Source organism: Grammomys surdaster, unplaced genomic scaffold, assembly GCF_004785775.1.
Source record: "Grammomys surdaster isolate TR1022 unplaced genomic scaffold, NIH_TR_1.0 125756, whole genome shotgun sequence".
In the NCBI taxonomy this organism is placed as follows: Eukaryota; Metazoa; Chordata; class Mammalia; order Rodentia; family Muridae; genus Grammomys; species Grammomys surdaster.
The window spans coordinates 1,762,649-1,782,155 of NW_021620588.1; the positions used below are offsets into that span (position 1 = coordinate 1,762,649).

Here is a 19,507-nt window from a genome sequence, read left to right on the forward strand (position 1 = left end):
TGTGGTGTGTGTACATGTGGTGTGTACGTGTGTTCATGTGTGTGCAGATGCACATGGAGACCAGAAGTCAATCAACACTGGGTGTCTTCGTTCTTCACCTTATGTGTTTGAGACTGGGTCTTTTACTGAATCTGGAGCTTGCTGATTGGCTAGACCACTGGCCTATGAGCTGTAGGGATCTTCCTGTCTGCTGGGAATCAAATTCAGGAGCTCATGCTGTGCAGCAAGCTGCTCACTGACCCACCACCCTAGCCTTGAGAGGCAATCTCCTTTTCAAAAATATTTTCATCGTATTTGTTGAATCCACAGATGTGCAACTTGTTGAGTGCCGAGTGCTGATTATACATGCGTTTACTCACCTGCTGTAGCAGAAACACAGCAGATGAGTCAGACTAAAGGAAGTGATGGAGTGTAAGGTGTGGAAGGAACGGGTAAAGATGAGTGTTCTCTCTGAGAACCTTTAAATCTGGGTTTGGGAGCTGAGCAGATGAGGGCCTGAGTTCAGATGCCCAACATTCATGTAGAAGCCAGGTATAGCAGTAGATTTGAGTAATCCCAGTACTGGGGAGCCCAGACAAGTGGCTATCTGGAGACACTGGCCAGCCTAAGTGAATCAGTGAGCTCCTAGGGTAACGAGGCAAGAACCGTCACTGGAGACTGATGCCATATGGTGAGTCACGCTGACCACAGGGACTAGTGGGCAGACTTGCAGTGCCAGGATTCTGGTCTTACTTCACAAGTCTCATGTTTTTAGCAAAAAATGGAATGCCTCTATGGTATTTTAAGGGGAAAAAAGCTACCACCTTAACTCAGTGCTCTGTGTAACTAGTAGTAGGCATCACGGATCTCTGTATCCTTGTCCAAAATATTCAACCTGAGTCAAGTCATGAGGAAAATGAGAGAAAGGCACAGTATGAGGCAGTTCTACAAGACAGAGAGACCTACATCATCAAACACAAACTCAGCACTCAAAAAACATTGGAGTGTATTTTATGCTTATAAAACCCAAGAGGCAGCCATTGAGCTGGGCATGCTGGCACATGCCTTTGATCTCAGCATTTGGAAGCAGAAGATTGTTCCAAAGTTCCAGGCCATCCAGGGATACATGGAAACCATGTCTCAGACAAACAAACAATCAAACAAGAGGAACAACTGCCAGCCAGCAAATGAACTGTGGGAACTCGGGATAGTGCTTTTTAAAAAAAAAAAAAAATCCATGACAAACGTAGTGGGATAGTTGGCAGAGTTTGAATGTGGGCTGTGTGTGGTGTTATTTTTGGAAGGATCGTTCTCTTTCCTGGGTTAGATAAAGTTATCATTGTTAGCTGAGAATACCCTGATTCTTAAGAGAAATGTGTTATAATGTCAAAAATTCTCAAAATATTGAGCCATGGTGTATATAATAAATAGAGAACTCAAGAGAGGGCTAAGCAATGGGTGATGGACATTCATAATTGGATGCTTACCCTTTCTGAGTATTTTCTAATAGGAAATTTAAAACATGCAGAGACTCAAGGTCACAGGTTCTCATGCTTGTCCCATCCTCTTCCTCCTATCCAGGCTGGCCAGGTCACTTCCTCTTTCAACTGAAAACAGAGAATATCTTCCAGTTTTGGAGAGAGATTCTCTTTCCTCACCAGCCTAAAACATTGTCTCCACACAGGTGAAGACCCCCTCGTGGATGACCAAAATGAGCGAGATATCAATTCAGTTGCTGGTGTTTTAAAACTGTATTTCCGAGGACTGGAAAACCCACTCTTTCCTAAGGAAAGGTTTCAAGATTTGATATCTACTATTAGTAAGTATTTTGCAGGTGGGATGGCCCATTGCTTCATGGATCTTTATATAGAAGTTGAAGTGCTGGCTTTTTATCCTGCCAGGCACAGGAGAGGGATACTGTGAACAAAGTAAGGTTCTTAGCTTAAAGACCCAAGTCTATAGGTAGCACAGTGGGCTGATGGACATGTTGCACTCCCTAGGTACAACAGGAGCTAAGAGGAAAAGCAAAGGGAAAGCTGGGGTCATAGAATAGATCTGGGGGAGGGACATGAGCAAGACTGCCAAAAGGAGGGGACACAGGGAAGCCTACAAGGGTTAAGGACAGTGGCCCAGTTGGATCAGCAAGATAGAGCATGGTGCAGTCAAGTGTATCAAGAGGAGGAGATCTGAAGGACCCCACAGCTTTGTACCTTGGGGGGTAGGGATCCATGGAAGGTTTAGGGACGAGGTCAGCAGACAAGGGAAATGATGATAGTTAACTGACTGGGAGATTATCTTCACATTGCTGGTCATGAGAGTACTTGACTGGCGGAGGAGATGCTGGCCATCAGGATGTGTCCCGGATGTGGGACAGTAGAAGAGGAATGCTTAAGCTCTCATGTGTTCTTTCTTTGTCCCCCTGGCTTCCTCAGTGCTTCCTTCCTGATTGTCTTTTAATATCCATGCCAAACTCTAAACCATATCTCAAAACCCCAGGCCCAAAGGCTCCATCCTGCCTGGGTTCCATGTCATTGGCATATTGATGTCATTAGACCAGATCCCCATAATCCAGTTCCTGCGCAGGACAATGAGCAGGCATCGAGGGGCATCCCATGTCTGTGCCTGACTAGAGTCACATGGTGAGAGGGTTTCTTCTGTTCTAACCAGGGCTATGATTATATCATAGAAAAACCTACACCCATGAAACTTCTCCAGACACAATGGTCAGGGTCAGCCTCAGAAGATTTGTAAACAAAGCCTACCTATAATTTGGTGGCACTCCATTGCATTTATTAAACAATAGCCCACTTCAATTTCCCGAGTTGCCATTGCCCCCAGCTGACTGCAGTCTGGGAGCTTTGAATGGGAGCTCCTAGGAACAATGCTTAAGTTTTCCATGACCTTTATCTTGGGTGCTGCTATAACTGCTCTCTTTCTCCCTGTGTCTGTTTTACGAGGTAAACCTTACCAAAGACATGGCTGCATAGAGGAGATGGTACAGATGTGGGCTCACATCGTCCTGCCTTCAGCATGTCTTAGAACACATCCATACTGTCACATATTTGCATGTCACCTCCTAACTCAACGAAGGATTCTCCTTTTTTTCTCGTAATAGTGATTTAAGTACTCACTTTATAAAAAACTGTCTTTAAGAACTATGATGTAGCTAATAGCCTGTAGGTACCAGGCATGGATGACTGACAGGGGGTTTCTAGAGGACTTACCAAGGGGCTTAAGAAACTCACTGTGAGCTGGCTTAGGTGAGACTTCCTCCAGCCAGGTCTTTAAGGTGAGCTAGTGGGACCACCTATTGAAATTTAAGGCAGGCAATATCAATTCATGTTCCCTACACAGTCAGGGGATTCGGGTGATGGATGCCAGTATAGACTTCCACTTACTATACAACCCCACACAATGCCTTGTCCAGAAGCAAGAACCTCAGCTTTGGCAATAGCACCTCATCCAGGACCATGGTTCTAGGTAGTCTTCAGACTCAATGGAAGAACAGTAGCCAGGAGATGAGGCAGGCAGATGTGTTGGCAGTGCTGTCATGTTGGCTACTGAGGAGAAAGGAGTCTTTTGGAAGCTGGAGTTCTGTGAGGAAAATGTCACTGACAATGTTTGGCTTGTTGGCCCTACACACAGCATTGACACCTCACTTCTTGTAGTTCCAGGCTGCCAACTCCATAGATATTCTCTCTTGTTGTGCCTCATACCAGCATTTGACTCTCTATGGTTCACCTGAGAACGAATCCCCGATGAGATCCTAGGCATGCCTGTGTTTGCACTATTCTTTTCTGAACAACTGCAGCATTGCCAGGCCTGTGTTATGGGTAGTACCTGTCACATTTTACTAAGCCACTGTCCCTGCCTGTGTCATCAGGATTCCAAGGCTGTCAGTGACAGAAATTTAAACTATCCAAGTCCATAAAACAGAGAGTGTCAGATCCTCTGCCAGAAGATTTTAGGCCATTCGTTTTGGACTTCACATGGCCACTCTGGAGTTTCTGTAGCTCTTCTGACAGTCCGGCAGGTTTCTCTTTTCTGGCAGATCCCCAGCTGCTCCAGATTTTCTGCTCTCCATGTCCCAGGCACCTCTCTATAGGTTTTCCCACAAGTCTTCAAGACCAGCTCAAAGAGGTTCTAAGTAGGCCAGCCTCCAGCCTACCTTGTTCTGATTGGCTTTAGCCAGGATTTCATATGAATCCCAACTGAGAGTAGAGCCGTCTTGGCTAGTCCCTAAAAGCTAATGGAGGAAGTGGGACCTGGAGATATCTACTGCCTTGCTCCCTAAGGGTGATGGTCACCTTGAACCCTCTGTGCCTTACAGAACTGGAGAACCCAGCTGACAGGGTGCACCCAATCCAGCAGATCCTCATCACCCTGCCCCGCGTGGTCATTGTGGTCATGAGATACCTCTTCGCTTTCCTCAATCAGTGAGTACCTGGCCTGGAGAGCCCTCTGCAACTGGTCTCCTTTGGGAGGGCTGTCCCAAGGCTCTTATGAATGATGTTGCTATAAATCAGAATATAGAAACTTTTGCATTTGAGTTACATCCCTACCTTCCCCTGCCCCCGACCCCCAGAAAAAGAAACTCTGGGGGAAGATTTGCCTTTTGGGTGGACAATGAGGACCTATTTGGATCTGTTCTCTCCTAGCCTCTCCCAGTACAGTGATGAGAATATGATGGATCCCTACAACCTGGCCATCTGCTTTGGGCCCACCCTCATGCACATCCCCGATGGGCAGGACCCTGTATCCTGCCAGGCACATGTCAATGAAGTAATCAAAACCATCATCATCCACCATGAAGCCATCTTCCCCAGCCCGCGGGAGCTAGAAGGACCTGTGTACGAAAAATGCATGGCTGGAGGGGAGGAGTACTGGTAAGGCATCCTTTCTCCTAATATTCTCTGTTATCATCACCCTATCATTAAAGACAGTCAGAAGCTTTCCGGTTTTCTCATTACACTAGGGGACAGGTACTATAGCTAGTTTTCCTTGTAAGTTTGACAGTAGTCCCATGTGAGAGACCTAAGTTACGAGGAGTAAGAACACACTTCCAGATAGCCTAAGCCAATGTGCGCTTGTAGTTTACTTCACTGAAACATTTAGGGCTATACCTTCAGGTATGGCTGGATCCAGAGGCTCAGCTGTTGTCAGCGGGACCTGGCCCTCCAGACTCCACCTTTTGGCTTCCTTTTGTGGCTGTCAGAGGGTAGCTCCAGATTTGTCACCCACTCTCTGGACAGCTCCAACAAAAAAAGAGTCTTCCCTTTCTCAGTTGTTCCTGTAGAGACTTCCCAAGAGTTATTTCAGGCTCCGTCTGGGTCCAAGGGGCTCCTATAATGTGGTGGCTAGCCAGGTAAACCTTTCTTTCTCAGGAAGCAGAGGAGGGGATGTCCCCACACAAACCTCCAAAAACTGACCCTTCTACCCAGGAGTTCTTTCTTCCAGAGTTTCATTTCTTTGCATGCCCCACCTCAGGTCAATAGTCATTTGTTGAGGAGCTCTCTTAGCTGCTATGATGCCCTGCCCTGTATAAGGAGAAATAGTTAGAAACCTTTTCAGACCCAGGTCTGGCTTCCTTCTTCAAGCTAAGCCTGAAAGAGTGAAGATGGACATGTGTTTAATTGTGATGAGTGACTATGTCGACAGCACCAGTATGCCAGATGTTTCAGGAAACTAGAGCAAAGGAAAGTTTTTATACTGAAGCTTGGGGCATAAGCCAGAAATGGGGCATATACTTACTGTGGGGGAGGTCCTGAATTGGATCCTCAGCACCAAAATGAAGCAAAAAGATTAATGTTGGGGCTAGAACTGTGGCTCAGCAGTTAAGAGTATGTATTGCTTTTACAGAAGCCAGAGTTCAATTCCCAGCACCCAAGTCTGGCAGCTCACGGCCGCCTGTACTCCAGCTCCAGGCAACCCGATGCCTTCTGTCCTCCACAGGCACCTGCATTCATACACATGTTGTCCCCACCCTCCGCGTAAAAATAATTTTAAAAATAAAATAAATCTTTTAAAGGAAATAGGGACGTTTACTCCTGGTTTAAACATCGCACAATGTGTGCATACAGTAAATGATCACCTGATATCTCGCAACTATGTGTAATTCCTATGATTTTTGTACAGTTACATTTTAATTAAAAGGGAAAAATTCAGTGGGGGGAGGAGGAATGCAGAGAAGAGAAATTAAATATGCTGCTTAAGACCAGCCAAATGTTCCTGCTGTCACAGTGTCCCCAGCCCAGGTCAACACGGCCGTATGCAGTCTTTCTGCCAGGTCTGCAGGGAGTGTAGGCATTTCAGTTTGGTGTTTTGCAACAGAGTCTCACTATTTAGCACATGGTGGTCTTGAACTTGTGATCTTCCTGCCTCAGTAAGTTCTGGGATCATAGACTTCATCTGCCCTGCCCAGTGAGAATGTGGGTTTTGATTAAAGTATTCCTAGCTTCTTGGATGACCTCCATTCTCTAGGCTTATTTGGGCAACTGCTTCAAAGTTGTGCATTCCTCCCCAAAGGGTACACGGGTAGCTGGTCACAGTGGTGTCTGCTTGAAGGTCTCTATCCTAACACTGTTCAAGACTCTTATGCATCTAGAAAGCACAATTTCTTCACGAAGAGAAGCTAAACACACAAATTACACATTTGTTACTGTACAATACACATGTACCACTTTCACACTTTTCTTCATTTCCTGTAAGGCTGGAGAATTAGTAATCACATGGTCATTTGGAAGGCATTTTCAAAACCAAAAAGGGAGGGGAAGCTGGCGGTCTCAGTACAGTAAGCAAGACTCATTCACTCAGCAGTGTCTCCTCCTCCACCATCCAGAATCCTCCCCACCATCCAGAATCCTCTGGGGACTGGATCTCCTGGTGGCAGGGATGGTACCTAAGCAAGAACAACTCCAGTGGGAGGAGTGTTGAGAGGCTCCTATGCCAGAAGGGGTTCCTGAGCCAATCACAGGCCACCAGGAAAGGTTTCCCAAGGAGGTTAAAAAAGATCCAAGCCAGCATCTTAAACTGGTGCCAACTCACAGAGTACTGTGCCAAGAAAGTCCTGGACCTGGAGACCTCAGCAGAATGAAAAGTGGCTGACTCCGTTTGTTGACGTGGAGTATGTGACAGGAGGGTGGAGAGGTACCAGGCTTCAAAGGTCAACTGGAGGCCAGTTCTGATGTCCTTCATTTGGATCTAATCCTGATGGGAATAGGGAATTTTTCACAACACAGTCTATTTCTTTTTGTTCTTTTGAAGACAGAGGCTCATGTAGCCCAGACTGGCCCCAAATTCATTATGTGGCAGAAGCTCACTTAAACTTCTGCTCCTCCAGCCTTTACCTACTGAGAGCTAGAATTACAGGTGTGCCCTACCAGGCCAGGTTCATATCGTGCTACAGATGAAAGCCAGGCTGTTGTACATGTCAGACACTACCAGCTGAGCTGCCCAGAGCTCTCTGTTCTTTTCTAATGGTATCATTCATGTCACCTCTTCTAAACAGCCACCCCAGTCACTGCATGATGGTCCCTCTGCTGCCCTCCTCTCAGCCTGTCTCTTTCTTAGAAATCATTATTTCATCTTGCAACTGTTTTGTACACTAGTCTTAGCGTTTTCTCTCCCTAGAATGTGAGCAGTGAAGTGAGGGACCTGGTCTACTTGGTTTGTCATTGTGTCCTTCCTACTTAATGTAGTGGTGTCAGGGAAGTCATCAGCATATTCACCTGCCAATCTGCTGATGAGAACAACAGCCACACACACATGCACACGTGCACACACACATACGCACATACACACACACCTTCATACACACTAAGGAAAGCCCTGACTTACAGAAGCTTGAAGTCTACCACTGCCATCTGAATCGCACTGAACATGTAACTATTTCGACCCAATTCTGCTCCTGTCCTAGAATACTTGAGTCTGAGTCATCTATAATTAAGTGAAATCTATGTGGTTCAAGGTCTGAAAACTAGGAGATATAGCATGTGTGTGGAGGGCCTCATGCTACATTGTCCTATAGTGGAAGGCTGAAGGGAAGAAAGTATGAGAACAAGCAAGCTAGCCCATAGGGGTCAGTCAGTTAACTCTCATGATAACTAACGTACTTCTTGATTGACACCAATCAGTTTCTGTTAACACAGCCCCTGTGGCCTTATTGCCTCTGCTTAGGTTATACCTCCAAACATGGTGACATTAGGGATGACATTTTCAATACATGTGGGCCACATACTCAAGCCTATGACAATCTAGTCAGTTCCATAGCTAGGGGTCACTAAGGGAGTATTCAAGAAAGACACCCCCCCCAACAGGTCCTTTTCCTGTGTTTGCTTACAGTGACAGCCCACACAGTGAGCCGGGGACCATTGATGAAGTTGACCATGACAATGGCACGGAGCCTCACACCAGTGATGAAGGTGAGTATCACGGAAGGTCAAGGCCAAAAACCTCACAGGGGCCTCTCCTGATTACTCCAGCCAACCACAGGGCCAATCTCACAGCCCCTCAGCTCTGCAAGCAGCACAGCATGCCCTTCAGCATGGAGAGGGACCCAGGAAAGGCTTTATACATGCCTCAGGTCCCAGCACAGGCCTACATAGATCCTGGTGCATGTGGTGCATTTACTACATACCATTCCTGGCCCATGTCATCCTCTGTGTGTCCTGCTTGGGTCCCAAGGATCTGCTGTGCACCAGGTCTTTGCTGGGACCTAGGTTGTGGTGATGTGGTGAGTCCTCAAGGCATTCAGATCCTTGAGAACAGACTGACAGTGTGAGATTAAAGGGTCCTGTCAGGGGCACCTGAGAATTACCTCAATAGTGAGGACCATGGAGAGAAACAGCAGTGTGTGTGTGTGTGTGTGCGTGTGTAGAAAGGGGGAGGAAGGGGCCCATCCACCTGATTCCTCTACTCTGCCAGGTGAGGAACAGTGTCGTACTGGTTTCCACGGAAACGGGACCAGACAGATGCACAGTTTGAGTGAAGTGGGCTCAGGCCTCCTTATCCACTAGATAGAGTGGGCAGAGTCTAGTCCAGAACCTCATGGGGGCCTCTCATGCTTGCACAAGCCAGCCACAGGGCCAGTCCCTACATCCCCTCAGCTCTCCAAGCAGCAAAGCTGCCCTTCAGTACCTGAGAGGAATCATTAAAACCTTTGTTTACCTGGAAAATCAGCAGGATGATCTTCTGTCTAGAGATCTGTTGCCCATTTTAAATTCATCTTTTTGGCATTGAATTGAAACAGCTCTTTACATACTCTAACTATAAGTTCCTAATCTCAAATATACTTCTGAATGTCTTCTTCCATTATGAGACTTGATTTTTGCTTTACAAGTGGTGTCCTTTGAAGCACAAGAGGTTTTTAATTTTGATGAAGTCCAGTTCATCCAGCTCTTATTTTGTTGCTCATAGTTTTGACTATTCAAGAAGACCCTTGACTTGCCTTCTTTCTTGTAAGGTGTCTTAATTACTTTAAATTACTGTGATAAGACACCATGACCAAGACAACTTATAGAAGAAAGAGTTTATTTGGGGCTTACAGTGTCAGAGGGTTAGAGTCGAAAGCCCAACCCCAGTGACCTGCCTTCTCCAACAAGGCCATCCTAATCCTTCCCAAACATTTCCACTAACTAGGAACTAAATATTCAAACAGACAAGCCCATAGAGGCTGTTCTCATTCAAAACACCACACAGAGAAAACAGCTAGTGTTTTACCACAAGGGAGAATATTAACTGTCAGGGTAATTGTTTTCTTTTGTGTGTGTGTGTGTGTGTGTGTGTGTGTGTCTGTGTCTGTGTCTGTGTCTGTGTCTGTGTCTGTGTGAGAGTGCATTTTCATGCACATGTGTACTTGAGTCTGGCACACACATGAAGACATGAAGGGGTTGTTGCATGTCTTCTTTGATCACTATTTCTTTGAGGCACAAGCCCTGAACTTGGGCTAACATATTTTCACTTGGTCTGGAAGCCAGTAAGCTTCAGTGCTGCTTCTGACTCCATCCCTCCCAGAGCTGAGGTCACAGATGTATGCCAGATGCCTGGCCTGTCTCCTGGATACCAGGACCTGAACTCCCATCCTCATGATTATGCAGCAAATGCTCTTGGTGGCTGAGCCATCTCTCCCAGCCAGCAGTGAGGCTTTTCCAAGGTGCATTTGTCAAATCAAGGAAGCTCCCTTCTGTTCATGTTTTGTGGAGTGTTTTGTTAGGAGAAGGTGTTAGATTTTTGCCAAATGCTTTTCTTTATCCATTATGACGATGATGTCATCTGTGCTTTTTACTGGTAAGATGGGATACATTCATTGAATGTTTAGATGCTAAACAATTTTACATTCCTGGGATAAAGTCTTCTCAGGCATGAAGTGCAACTCCGTTTACACACTCCTGTACTTAGTTTGCTAATAATTTGTAGAGAAAATTTTCACCCATATTCATAAGTGTTGTCAGCCTGCCAATTCCTGGTGATGTAGTCCAGGTTTTGTGCTAGATAACACTTGCTTCATGAAATGTGTTGCCAAGTGTCCCCCCCCCTTGTGCTTTTTGGAAGACTCTGTGAATAATTACTATTGTTTAAGTGTTCGGTATAGTTCAGCAATGAAGCCAAATAGGCCAGGCACTTCTCTCTGAGTAGTGCTTTCATAGGTGCTGCATTCTCTTGGACACTCATTCAGGTTTCCTATTTTTTTTCTTAAAATGTATCCTTGACATGTGTGCATGTCCACGTATGATGGGCAGGCACACACATGACATGGCATGCACGAAATCGAATGACATCTTTCTCCTTCATCTTGTTGAGACAGGGTTTCTCTTGTTTCTGTTGCTGCATGTGACAGGCTAGGTGGCCTGGGAGCTTCTGGAAGATTCTCTTGTCTTCCACCCCATCTCACCACAGGAGTGCTGGAACACAGATATGCATTGCTGTATGCAGTTTTTCCCCCCAACATGGTTTAATGAGAAGAGAACTGAAGTCATTTTATCAGCCCGATATTCTATTTTTTAAAAAATATTAGTTTATTGGGGGAGGGGTGCCTATGTCATGGCTTGTGCTTGTGAGGTTGGAGACAATGTGCAAGATTTGGTTCTCTCCTTCTCACATTTTGTGCTTGGCAACAAGCTGCCTGTCCTGTTGAGCCACCTCATTGGGCCCAGATATCCTATTTCTCAAGCCTGCTTCAGTAGTCTGCATTCTTTAGAAATGTTCTCATTTTATCCCACTTTCTAGTTTGTTGATATATAGTTGTTGGCAATGGTTCTTTCTTTAGGATGCCTCTTTTTCCTTCGAAGGAATAACATTAACATTCTTCTTTCATTTCTAATCTTATATTTGGTTAGTGTGATTTTTCATTCTTTTTTTAAATTAATTTTTTATTGGATATTGTATTTACATTTCAGATGTTATCCCCTTTCTCCATTTCCCCCACCTAGAAACCCCCATCCCATCTCCTCTCCTCCTGCTTCTATGAGGATGTGCCCCCACCCACCCACTCCCACCTCCCTGCCCTTTAATTCCCCCACACTGGGTTATCCAGCCTTCATGGGACCAAGGTTCTCCTCTCCCACCTATCCCCGACAAGGCCATCCTCCCCTACATATACAGCTGGAGCTATGGGTTCCTCCCTATGTTCTCCCAGGCTGGTGGTTTAGACTCTGGGAGCTCTGGTTGGTTGGTATTGTTGCTCTCTCCATGGGGCCGCAAACCCTTTCAGCTCCTACAGTCTTCACTCTAACTCCTCCATTGGGAACCTCATGATCAGTTCAAAGGTTAGCTGTGGACATCCTCCTCTGTATATGTCAGGCTCTGGCAGGCCTCTAAGGAAACAGCTATATCAAGCTCCTGTCAGCATGCACTTCCTGGCATCCACATCAGAGTCTGACTTTGGTGACTGCACATGGGATGGATACCCAGGTGGAGCAGTCTCTGGACGGCCCCTCCTTCAGTTTCTGTCCCACACTTTGTCTCCATATTTGCTCCCATGAGTATTTTGTTACTCCTTCTAAGAAGGACTGAAGCACCCACACTTTGGTCTTCCTTCTTCATGAGCTTCATGTGGTTTGTGAGTTGTATTCTTATTTTCTTAGTTTATTTAGCTAGAGATTTGTTAATTTCATTGATCATTTTCAAACCAGCAGCTTGGACCTCGCCTAGCTTCCTAGTCTCTGTCTCATTTAATTCCACTCTAGTTGTATTACATCTTTGTTTTCTGTTTGTTTGGGTTTAGTTTGTACTTCTAATGTCTTAAAAAAAATTTTTTTTTTAGATTTTAAATTTATTTCTTGCGTTTTCCCTACATGTATGCCTATGTACCGTGTGCATGCAATGCCCTTGCAGGCTGGAAGAGGGTGCTAGATCCTCTCAAACTGGAACTGATATGTAGGTGCTAGGAGTCAAACCCAGGTCCTCTGGAAGAGCAGCCTGCTTTTAACCACTGAGCCATCTCTCCATCCCCTGAACTTCCTGTTTTTTAAGGTGAAGGTGGAAGTTATTGATTTAGGATTTTTCTTAGCACAGCCATTTGCAGCTCTAAATTTCACCTAGGCAGGGGGTTAGCTGCATCCATGAGCTTGACTGTACTGTGTCCTCATTTTCATTCACTGTTTGGAAGTCTGAGAGCCACTGAAAGACTGACTGTATGGCCAAGCGATAGAGTACCTGCCTAGTGTGTGTGAGTCTCCAGGTTTCACCCCTTGCATAACAAAGGAAAAAAGAAAGAGAGAAGGAAGAGAGAGCCACGGAAAGTATTGTGAGTGAACAGAGATGGGGATCTAGTGCTGCAGGCAGGACGGGGTCTTGTGTGTAAAGTGGACCAGGGAGAAAAGACCCCATAGGAAAGTGGTGATAGACTATATACTGACGTGTAGAAGGAACAGAAGTTTCTACACACACACACACACACACACACACACACACACGATACAGGGTCTCAGTAGCTCAGACTAGCCTTAAATTCCTGTTATCCTACCTCCACCTCCCAAGTGCTTGGATTATAGGTGTGCATTACCACACCTGGCCAAACTGGCTTCAGTAATTATGCAATGGAAAACAAGGATCTGGCATGCCAGCTCCCTCTGGACATTTTAGATTTGTTTATTTAATTTTTTATGTGACAGTTATTACTATGTGACCCAGATTGGTCACAAACTCACAAGCTTCCTTCCCTGGGCTCCAGAATGCTGCGATTCCAAGTCTATGCCACAAAGCCTGGTACTCAGTGGACATTCTGAGAAATTACATGGCTTGCCTAAGATCAAGCAGTGGGAAGGAGTCTGAGCCCGGCACACTGGGGTCCTGAGCGCCAGCCCACATGTGTTCAACAAGCCTGATGCCCATGCTTCCTCACCGAAGCCAAGGCTGCATGAGTCATGGGCCACCCCTATGACCTCACAGATGTTCTTTCTCTTGATTTTCTTCCAGAAGTGGAGCAGATTGAGGCCATCGCTAAGTTTGACTATGTGGGGCGATCTCCTCGTGAACTATCCTTCAAAAAAGGGGCCTCGCTACTCCTGTATCACCGTGCCTCAGAGGACTGGTGGGAGGGCCGTCACAACGGTGTAGATGGACTCATCCCTCATCAGTACATAGTTGTACAGGACATGTGAGTGAGAACTGGGGCCTTTTGTGAAGAATGAGGTAATAGATTAGTGATGTCTGGAAGGGCAGTGGTAGGGGACTACTGGGAATTTGTTCTTCCAGGTTCGACATGTTTGATAATCCCTAAGAATGTTTTTTTTTTCTAACTTCCTTTAAGTGGAAGTCCACAGAAGAAATATACATGTTGCTCCTCCTTCAGATGACACAGAGATAGTAGTAGGTCTGGGGCCACTGTCCAGACCCATGAGCCACATCTAGGTCATCACCCACCGTGCACATTAGGATCCTATGGTCTTTTCCTAGCCCTCCACTATCCTGAGCTTTTCCTGTAGCCAGTGATCAGCTCACCAGCCCTAAAGGTGCTCAGTCCTTTACTCCAGATGTGACCTTCAAAGAGAAAAAGAAACATTCCTTCTTCTCCTTTAACCAGGTGCCATTCTTAATGAGTAAAGGAGTTAAAAAGCCACACGTCCCAAGAATCCAGCATGGTCAGAAAGTTCAAGAAATCAACACTTTGTGTGGGGCTCTCTCATTCCCTTCCAGCTTGGACAGGCTCAGCTGAGCTGACCTGCCCTGGAAGCAGCTATAGAGCTAAGTTCCACAGGAAGAGAGACCTAAGCCCATGTTGTGATACAGGAGAGGAAGTTCTGAGTTTGAGCAAAGGCCAAGGCCAAGTGAATGAGAAAGTGGATGCTCTAATAGCAGGCCATCTGGCGGCCCTGGAGTCCACATACCTCTGACAACAAGGACAAGTCACTGGAAGGAGAAGGTTATAGAGGGAAACTGGCAGGGCACCCCTAAAAGCATGGGCCATCTCACAAGTATCCTGTACCACAGATAGGGAGATAAGGGACTGAGGTAGCTCTTCTTCCCTTGCTTGGCTCTGAACCACTTTGCCTGGAGTCATAGGAAACTCAGCATACAGCACTCTATGCTGAGAGACTCAGCACTCAGTACCCTGTACCTAGCTTGCAGACTCCAACACTCATTTCTTCAACCTGTCTCCATCATTGAAAGGGTCTAAGAACGAGCTAGAAAAAGGGAAAGGAACCACAATAGAGGGGTGGGATACAAGGGAGCCACCTGCTAGCGAGCTTGGCTACAGGAGGGAAGGGGCTCACCCTGGGCTGCTGGTATAGCCATAGGTGTGTGCAGACAGCTGTGGAGGAGGCCTGGGCCTTCCTCAGAAGATGGGAACCACCTCCAACTCACGTCTCTCTCCTCCCCAGGGACGATGCCTTCTCCGATAGCCTGAGCCAAAAGGCTGACAGCGAGGCCAGCAGTGGGCCACTGCTGGATGACAAGGCCTCCTCCAAGAATGACCTCCAGTCCCCCACAGAGCACATCTCTGATTACGGCTTTGGGGGGGTGATGGGCCGGTAGGAAACATGGGTTCATTTTTGTCTCACTAGTACCCATTTGTTTGTTTGTGTCTGAATTGGAAGAAGCAAGAGGGCAGGAAGGGTAGGAGAAGGCTGTTATAGTACCTTGATTCTCCAAGCCACGATACTGGGAACAGCTAGGTGGGCTGGGTGGAAGGACTCGAGGTGAGATTTTAGGTGTGAGCTAGAGGTGGGAGGAGGGGCAGTGAAAAAGGCAGAGGAAGATATATGCTGGGATCATAGAACTTTTTATTTTAAATAATAATCATAGGTCAACCTGACCACATAGTAAGACTTTCTTGAAAATTTAATAGAATAATACTGAGAGAGACAGAGACAGACATGCATGCACATGCATGTGTGCACACACACACACATACACAAATAGAGAGACAGAGAGAGGCAGAAAGAGAGAACAAGAGAGCGATGAGAGAAAAATTGTCAAGTGCTTTTCTTCCTCCAGCTCCTGTATCCTTCCAGCTTTCTGCTGGAGATGATTTGTTATACAATATTTTTAAAAATCTAAAGTTCCCACAGTCCCCCATCCCTGAAACACACCACTTAAACAGAGAGCTCACACCTCCTTTTGTGCCAGTGAAAGTTGATACCCGACTCTACCCACCTGATCGGTGGGAGCAGATTTGCCAGTTTCTTCACAGAGGCTGGGGTGCATCACATGATCCTTCTACCAGCACAGCCTTGTGCAAGTCATCCTGGGAACAGGAAAAGAGAGAAAGCTAATAGTCTGTCACTCTGCTTCACCCCCAACCCTGTGTCCTCTTAGAGTGTCAAGTCTGTGTGCCCCACCCCACCCCACCCCTGCAGCAGAAGGGCCATGTGATCAACCCAGTTTTTTCAGTGATTGGAAGCCACCTGTGTCAGCATACAATGGGAGCATACTCAAGAGTTTATTTTAGTTGAGGTCCTGATGCCTCTTTTGGGAGCTAAGTCTATTCAGTTCAGTTTTGGACACTGCAGGATGATAGAGTCCATGGAGAAGTCAAAGACTGGGGTCCACTGATGACCATGGAATGGTCCCCTGATCTTCGGAGGACCATATCATCTCCTGCCTTACTCCCCTCTTCCCTCGCTCATCTTTCTTCTTTTCTCTCTCAAAGCCTCTTCCTCCCCAACACCTATGCTTTGGTCCTATTGGGGCACCCACAGGCTTGCTTAGCTTTGCTGGGGGCAGAGGGTTTGAATTGTCACCAGTCCCGTGGAACTTGGTCCATGCCCAGTACCCCATCCTTCCCTATCCCCATCCTACCTTCCCTCCCCTCATGGAGGCCTCTATATCTTGAGTGACTTCCATAGGACAGAGCAATCTTTACGTTATTTGTAAACTCACTCAAACGTGGGCAGGTGAGAGGTAGTCCATTGGTGTGGCCGATTCACAGAATGGGCTTCGGAGACTACAGGAAAGCTGTGGCAGACAGGGTCAAAGGCTTGTGCCCCCCCCCCCCAAGCAGCTTTTATACCAGTAGAGCCCTGGAGGTGGACAAGGTACCCATAGACACGGGGCACATTTTACAATGGCGTCCCCTCCTGTGGCTTTTTGGTACAATCAAGCCTCAGTGTTTCAAACCAGCTAGAATCTGAATGGCTTCAAATTATATATAACCACGGCTAGCTACAGCATTTCCAGTTTGAAATTTTCCTGCCCTGATTTGACCTTAGAATCCACTTGTCCTTAGAATCGGGTCTGCAGTATTGCTGCAGCCAGCCTGGCTCCCACTCTCCGCATTCCTCCCTGGGCCAGGTTACTCTTTCCCCTTTAGGGGAGGTGTCACAGGTCTGAGCCTGCCCTTTATTGCTAAACTGTACATTCTGGGTGAATGAGGCTTCACTGTGGTAGCTCCGCTAGATTCACGTGTAGCTGTAGCACGGGGGTTGGCTGGTGCATTCTGAGACTGGCTAGGGTTGACTTCTGCCCCATGCTTCCTGCCCCTGGCTCCTTTGCAGAGTGCGACTACGGTCCGACGGAGCAGCCATCCCCAGACGCCGAAGTGGGGGCGACACACACAGCCCGCCCCGGGGCTTGGGTCCCAGCATAGACACGCCACCCCGAGCTGCTGCCTGCCCCAGCAGCCCCCACAAAATCCCCCTCAGCCGGGGACGAATTGAGAGTCCTGAGAAGAGGAGGATGGCGACATTCGGGAGCGCTGGCAGCATCAACTACCCTGACAAGAAGGCGTTGACCGAAGGGATCTCCATGAGGTCGACTTGCGGCTCTACGCGACACAGCAGCCTAGGGGACCACAAGTCCCTGGAAGCTGAGGCCCTGGCAGAAGTAAGGGCCCCACAGAAGACACTTAGGCCAGTGAGACACCCAGTGGCTCAGAGGGTGGGAAGTGTTGAGTGGGGACCACAGTGGCCTTGGGACTTGAGACTGACAAGACAATGAGTTGGCTTCCTTTCCATGTCACTAGCTGTGGCCCTTGTAAAGACTGGAAGACCCCCTAGTGTCCAGGGTTATGGGGATGAGACAATGGCAGACCTCTCCACAAGATGCTATTGAGTCCGTGTATCCATGCATGTATCTATCTGTGTATACATGCATGTATCCATCCTTTGTTCATTACTCTATTGATTTATTGATGAATCTTGACTGGGCACCTATTGTGTGACATCCATAACGTACAATGAAGTACAGTGGAGACCTGGTGTACTTTGATCCTGCCCGTATGAGCTTATAGTTAAAGAGAACTACCAACTCAAAATGGCAGCTACACTGGGTGTCTTTAATAAGTAGGGGGAAGGGTTACATCATCATATTTTGAGAATCTACAGTTTGGAAGTAATGCATTGGGAGGATATGACCCAAGAGATTGGCAAGACTGAGTATTTGAAGCAGAATGGAAGACTATCTCAGGCTCTTCCAGAGTACTTCCTGTTTTGTTTTGTTTTCTTTTTTTTCTCCCACTGGCCAGATGAAAAACACCATGCATTGTTTACCAGTTCACATCACTGGTCATATCTGGTTTTGACATTACATTCCCAGAAGTCTCCACTTTTATTCCCCTAGCTGTAACTTTGGGTAGTGGTCCATTACATACCTCTCTTGATGTTGTCTCTCACTTAAGAGATAACAGGGCCTAGCAGATCCTTACACATCCTTACGAGAGTCCAGGGAAGATCCTCAGAGAATACCCTGGCTGGAAGCAATGCACCAACAGCTAGAACTCCATACGTGACCTTTACCTCATATACCGATGCCTACTTCCAGAGAGTACTTGTGGTCAATTCCTTGGCATGGGCCAAGCAGAGGAGACAGCCAACTTGGCCTCCTATCCTTGAAGGCTAATCTCTTGAGAACCATCACCCTAACACCTAGCATCTTCACAAGACGGGCTTCCTAAAGCTGGGCCCTTTACACAGACACTCACATGTAGTCTGGGGCATTGTGCCTAACGCATCACAGACTGCTATGAGATGCCAGTGGACTGAGAGAGGTATTCTGAAGTTAGCATCATTTATGCTATGATACTCTAAGTAGAAAGGTGTGTTGGCAAGATATTTTGGAGTTTTGCAATAGTTTGTTGTGCACTGTGGATCTCCAGCAAGAACAGAGTGTGTCCATTGCCAGACTTCTTTAGTTTTATTTGAGGAGCATTTTATTAGCCTAACCCAAGAAATAGACTTAGCAATACTATGTGTGTTCTCAGTGTGCATACCCACTGGATAGTGCTTTTCACTGGTGGAAGTGAAACTGAAGCTCACGGGAAACTGTGGAAACAGTCAAGAAGACATTGGCCAGCTACCCACTTGTTCAACTTCATCCCTGAGTCAAAAGGGAGGTGGTGTGGAGAACCCCAAATAGTAGATGGATTCACTCTAGATTTTCTGGTCTCCAGATGCCTTGAACAAAGTTGAATGAATGCTCTGGTAATGAGACTGTTATAGAAATGTGCGACACTGTCATCTGAAGTGGGGAGTAAGTGGAAAAATGAGGACCTTCCCAACAGTGTCCCTCGGTCCCCAGTGCCTCTCTGCAGCTTCACCTGGCAGACTTATGCATTCCTCATCAGACTAATGCAAGGCTGCAGCCTAAACCCTTCAGCCCACCTTTCTCTGAGCTTTCTGTCTTTCCTGTTCACACTCTACCAGGGATGGGGGGGGGGAAATGAGAAAATTACATTTTAGTTATTGACACTTTTATCTTTCAGCTCCCATTGCATTAGAGCAGACAGAGGGGACAACAGAAGACCAAGTCCCAGAATAGTGTTGGAGGCTGGGGTGACCCTGCACAGCATGTGTACAGTAGATAGGGAGAAGAGCCCTGCCTGTAGAGTCACTTACAACTGAGCCGCTGGATAAAGAAACTACCGAAGACTCCTTCTTAAAGCTGCCAGCACAGCTTGCAAAGAGTTAAACAAAACGGGGAGGCATAAAACTGGTATTAGTCATTAGCAGGATAGAGAAAGCAAATGGGATAGACTGGCATAGTGAGGTGAGCAAGAGGCTGGTGGGGGAAACTTTGGAGTCTGGCAGGAAGGAGGATGCCTGCAGATCCAGTAAGGAGAGCACGAAGTACTCAGGTGGATAGAGGCCTCTTC

The 19,507-nt window shown here is 46.8% G+C and overlaps 1 protein-coding gene across 1 annotated transcript in view; it reads left to right on the top strand.

Moving 5' to 3' along the window:
- The window catches only part of Srgap3 (SLIT-ROBO Rho GTPase activating protein 3), a 222,590-nt gene that overhangs the window by 196,169 nt on the left and 6,914 nt on the right, over positions 1-19,507 (top strand). The window contains exons 15-21 of the mRNA XM_028788654.1: positions 1,664-1,798; positions 4,310-4,415; positions 4,638-4,865; positions 8,320-8,399; positions 13,393-13,573; positions 14,799-14,948; positions 16,914-17,241. Coding sequence (XP_028644487.1) covers positions 1,664-1,798; positions 4,310-4,415; positions 4,638-4,865; positions 8,320-8,399; positions 13,393-13,573; positions 14,799-14,948; positions 16,914-17,241 — 1,208 coding nt within the window. The remainder of the gene's footprint in view (positions 1-1,663; positions 1,799-4,309; positions 4,416-4,637; positions 4,866-8,319; positions 8,400-13,392; positions 13,574-14,798; positions 14,949-16,913; positions 17,242-19,507) is intronic.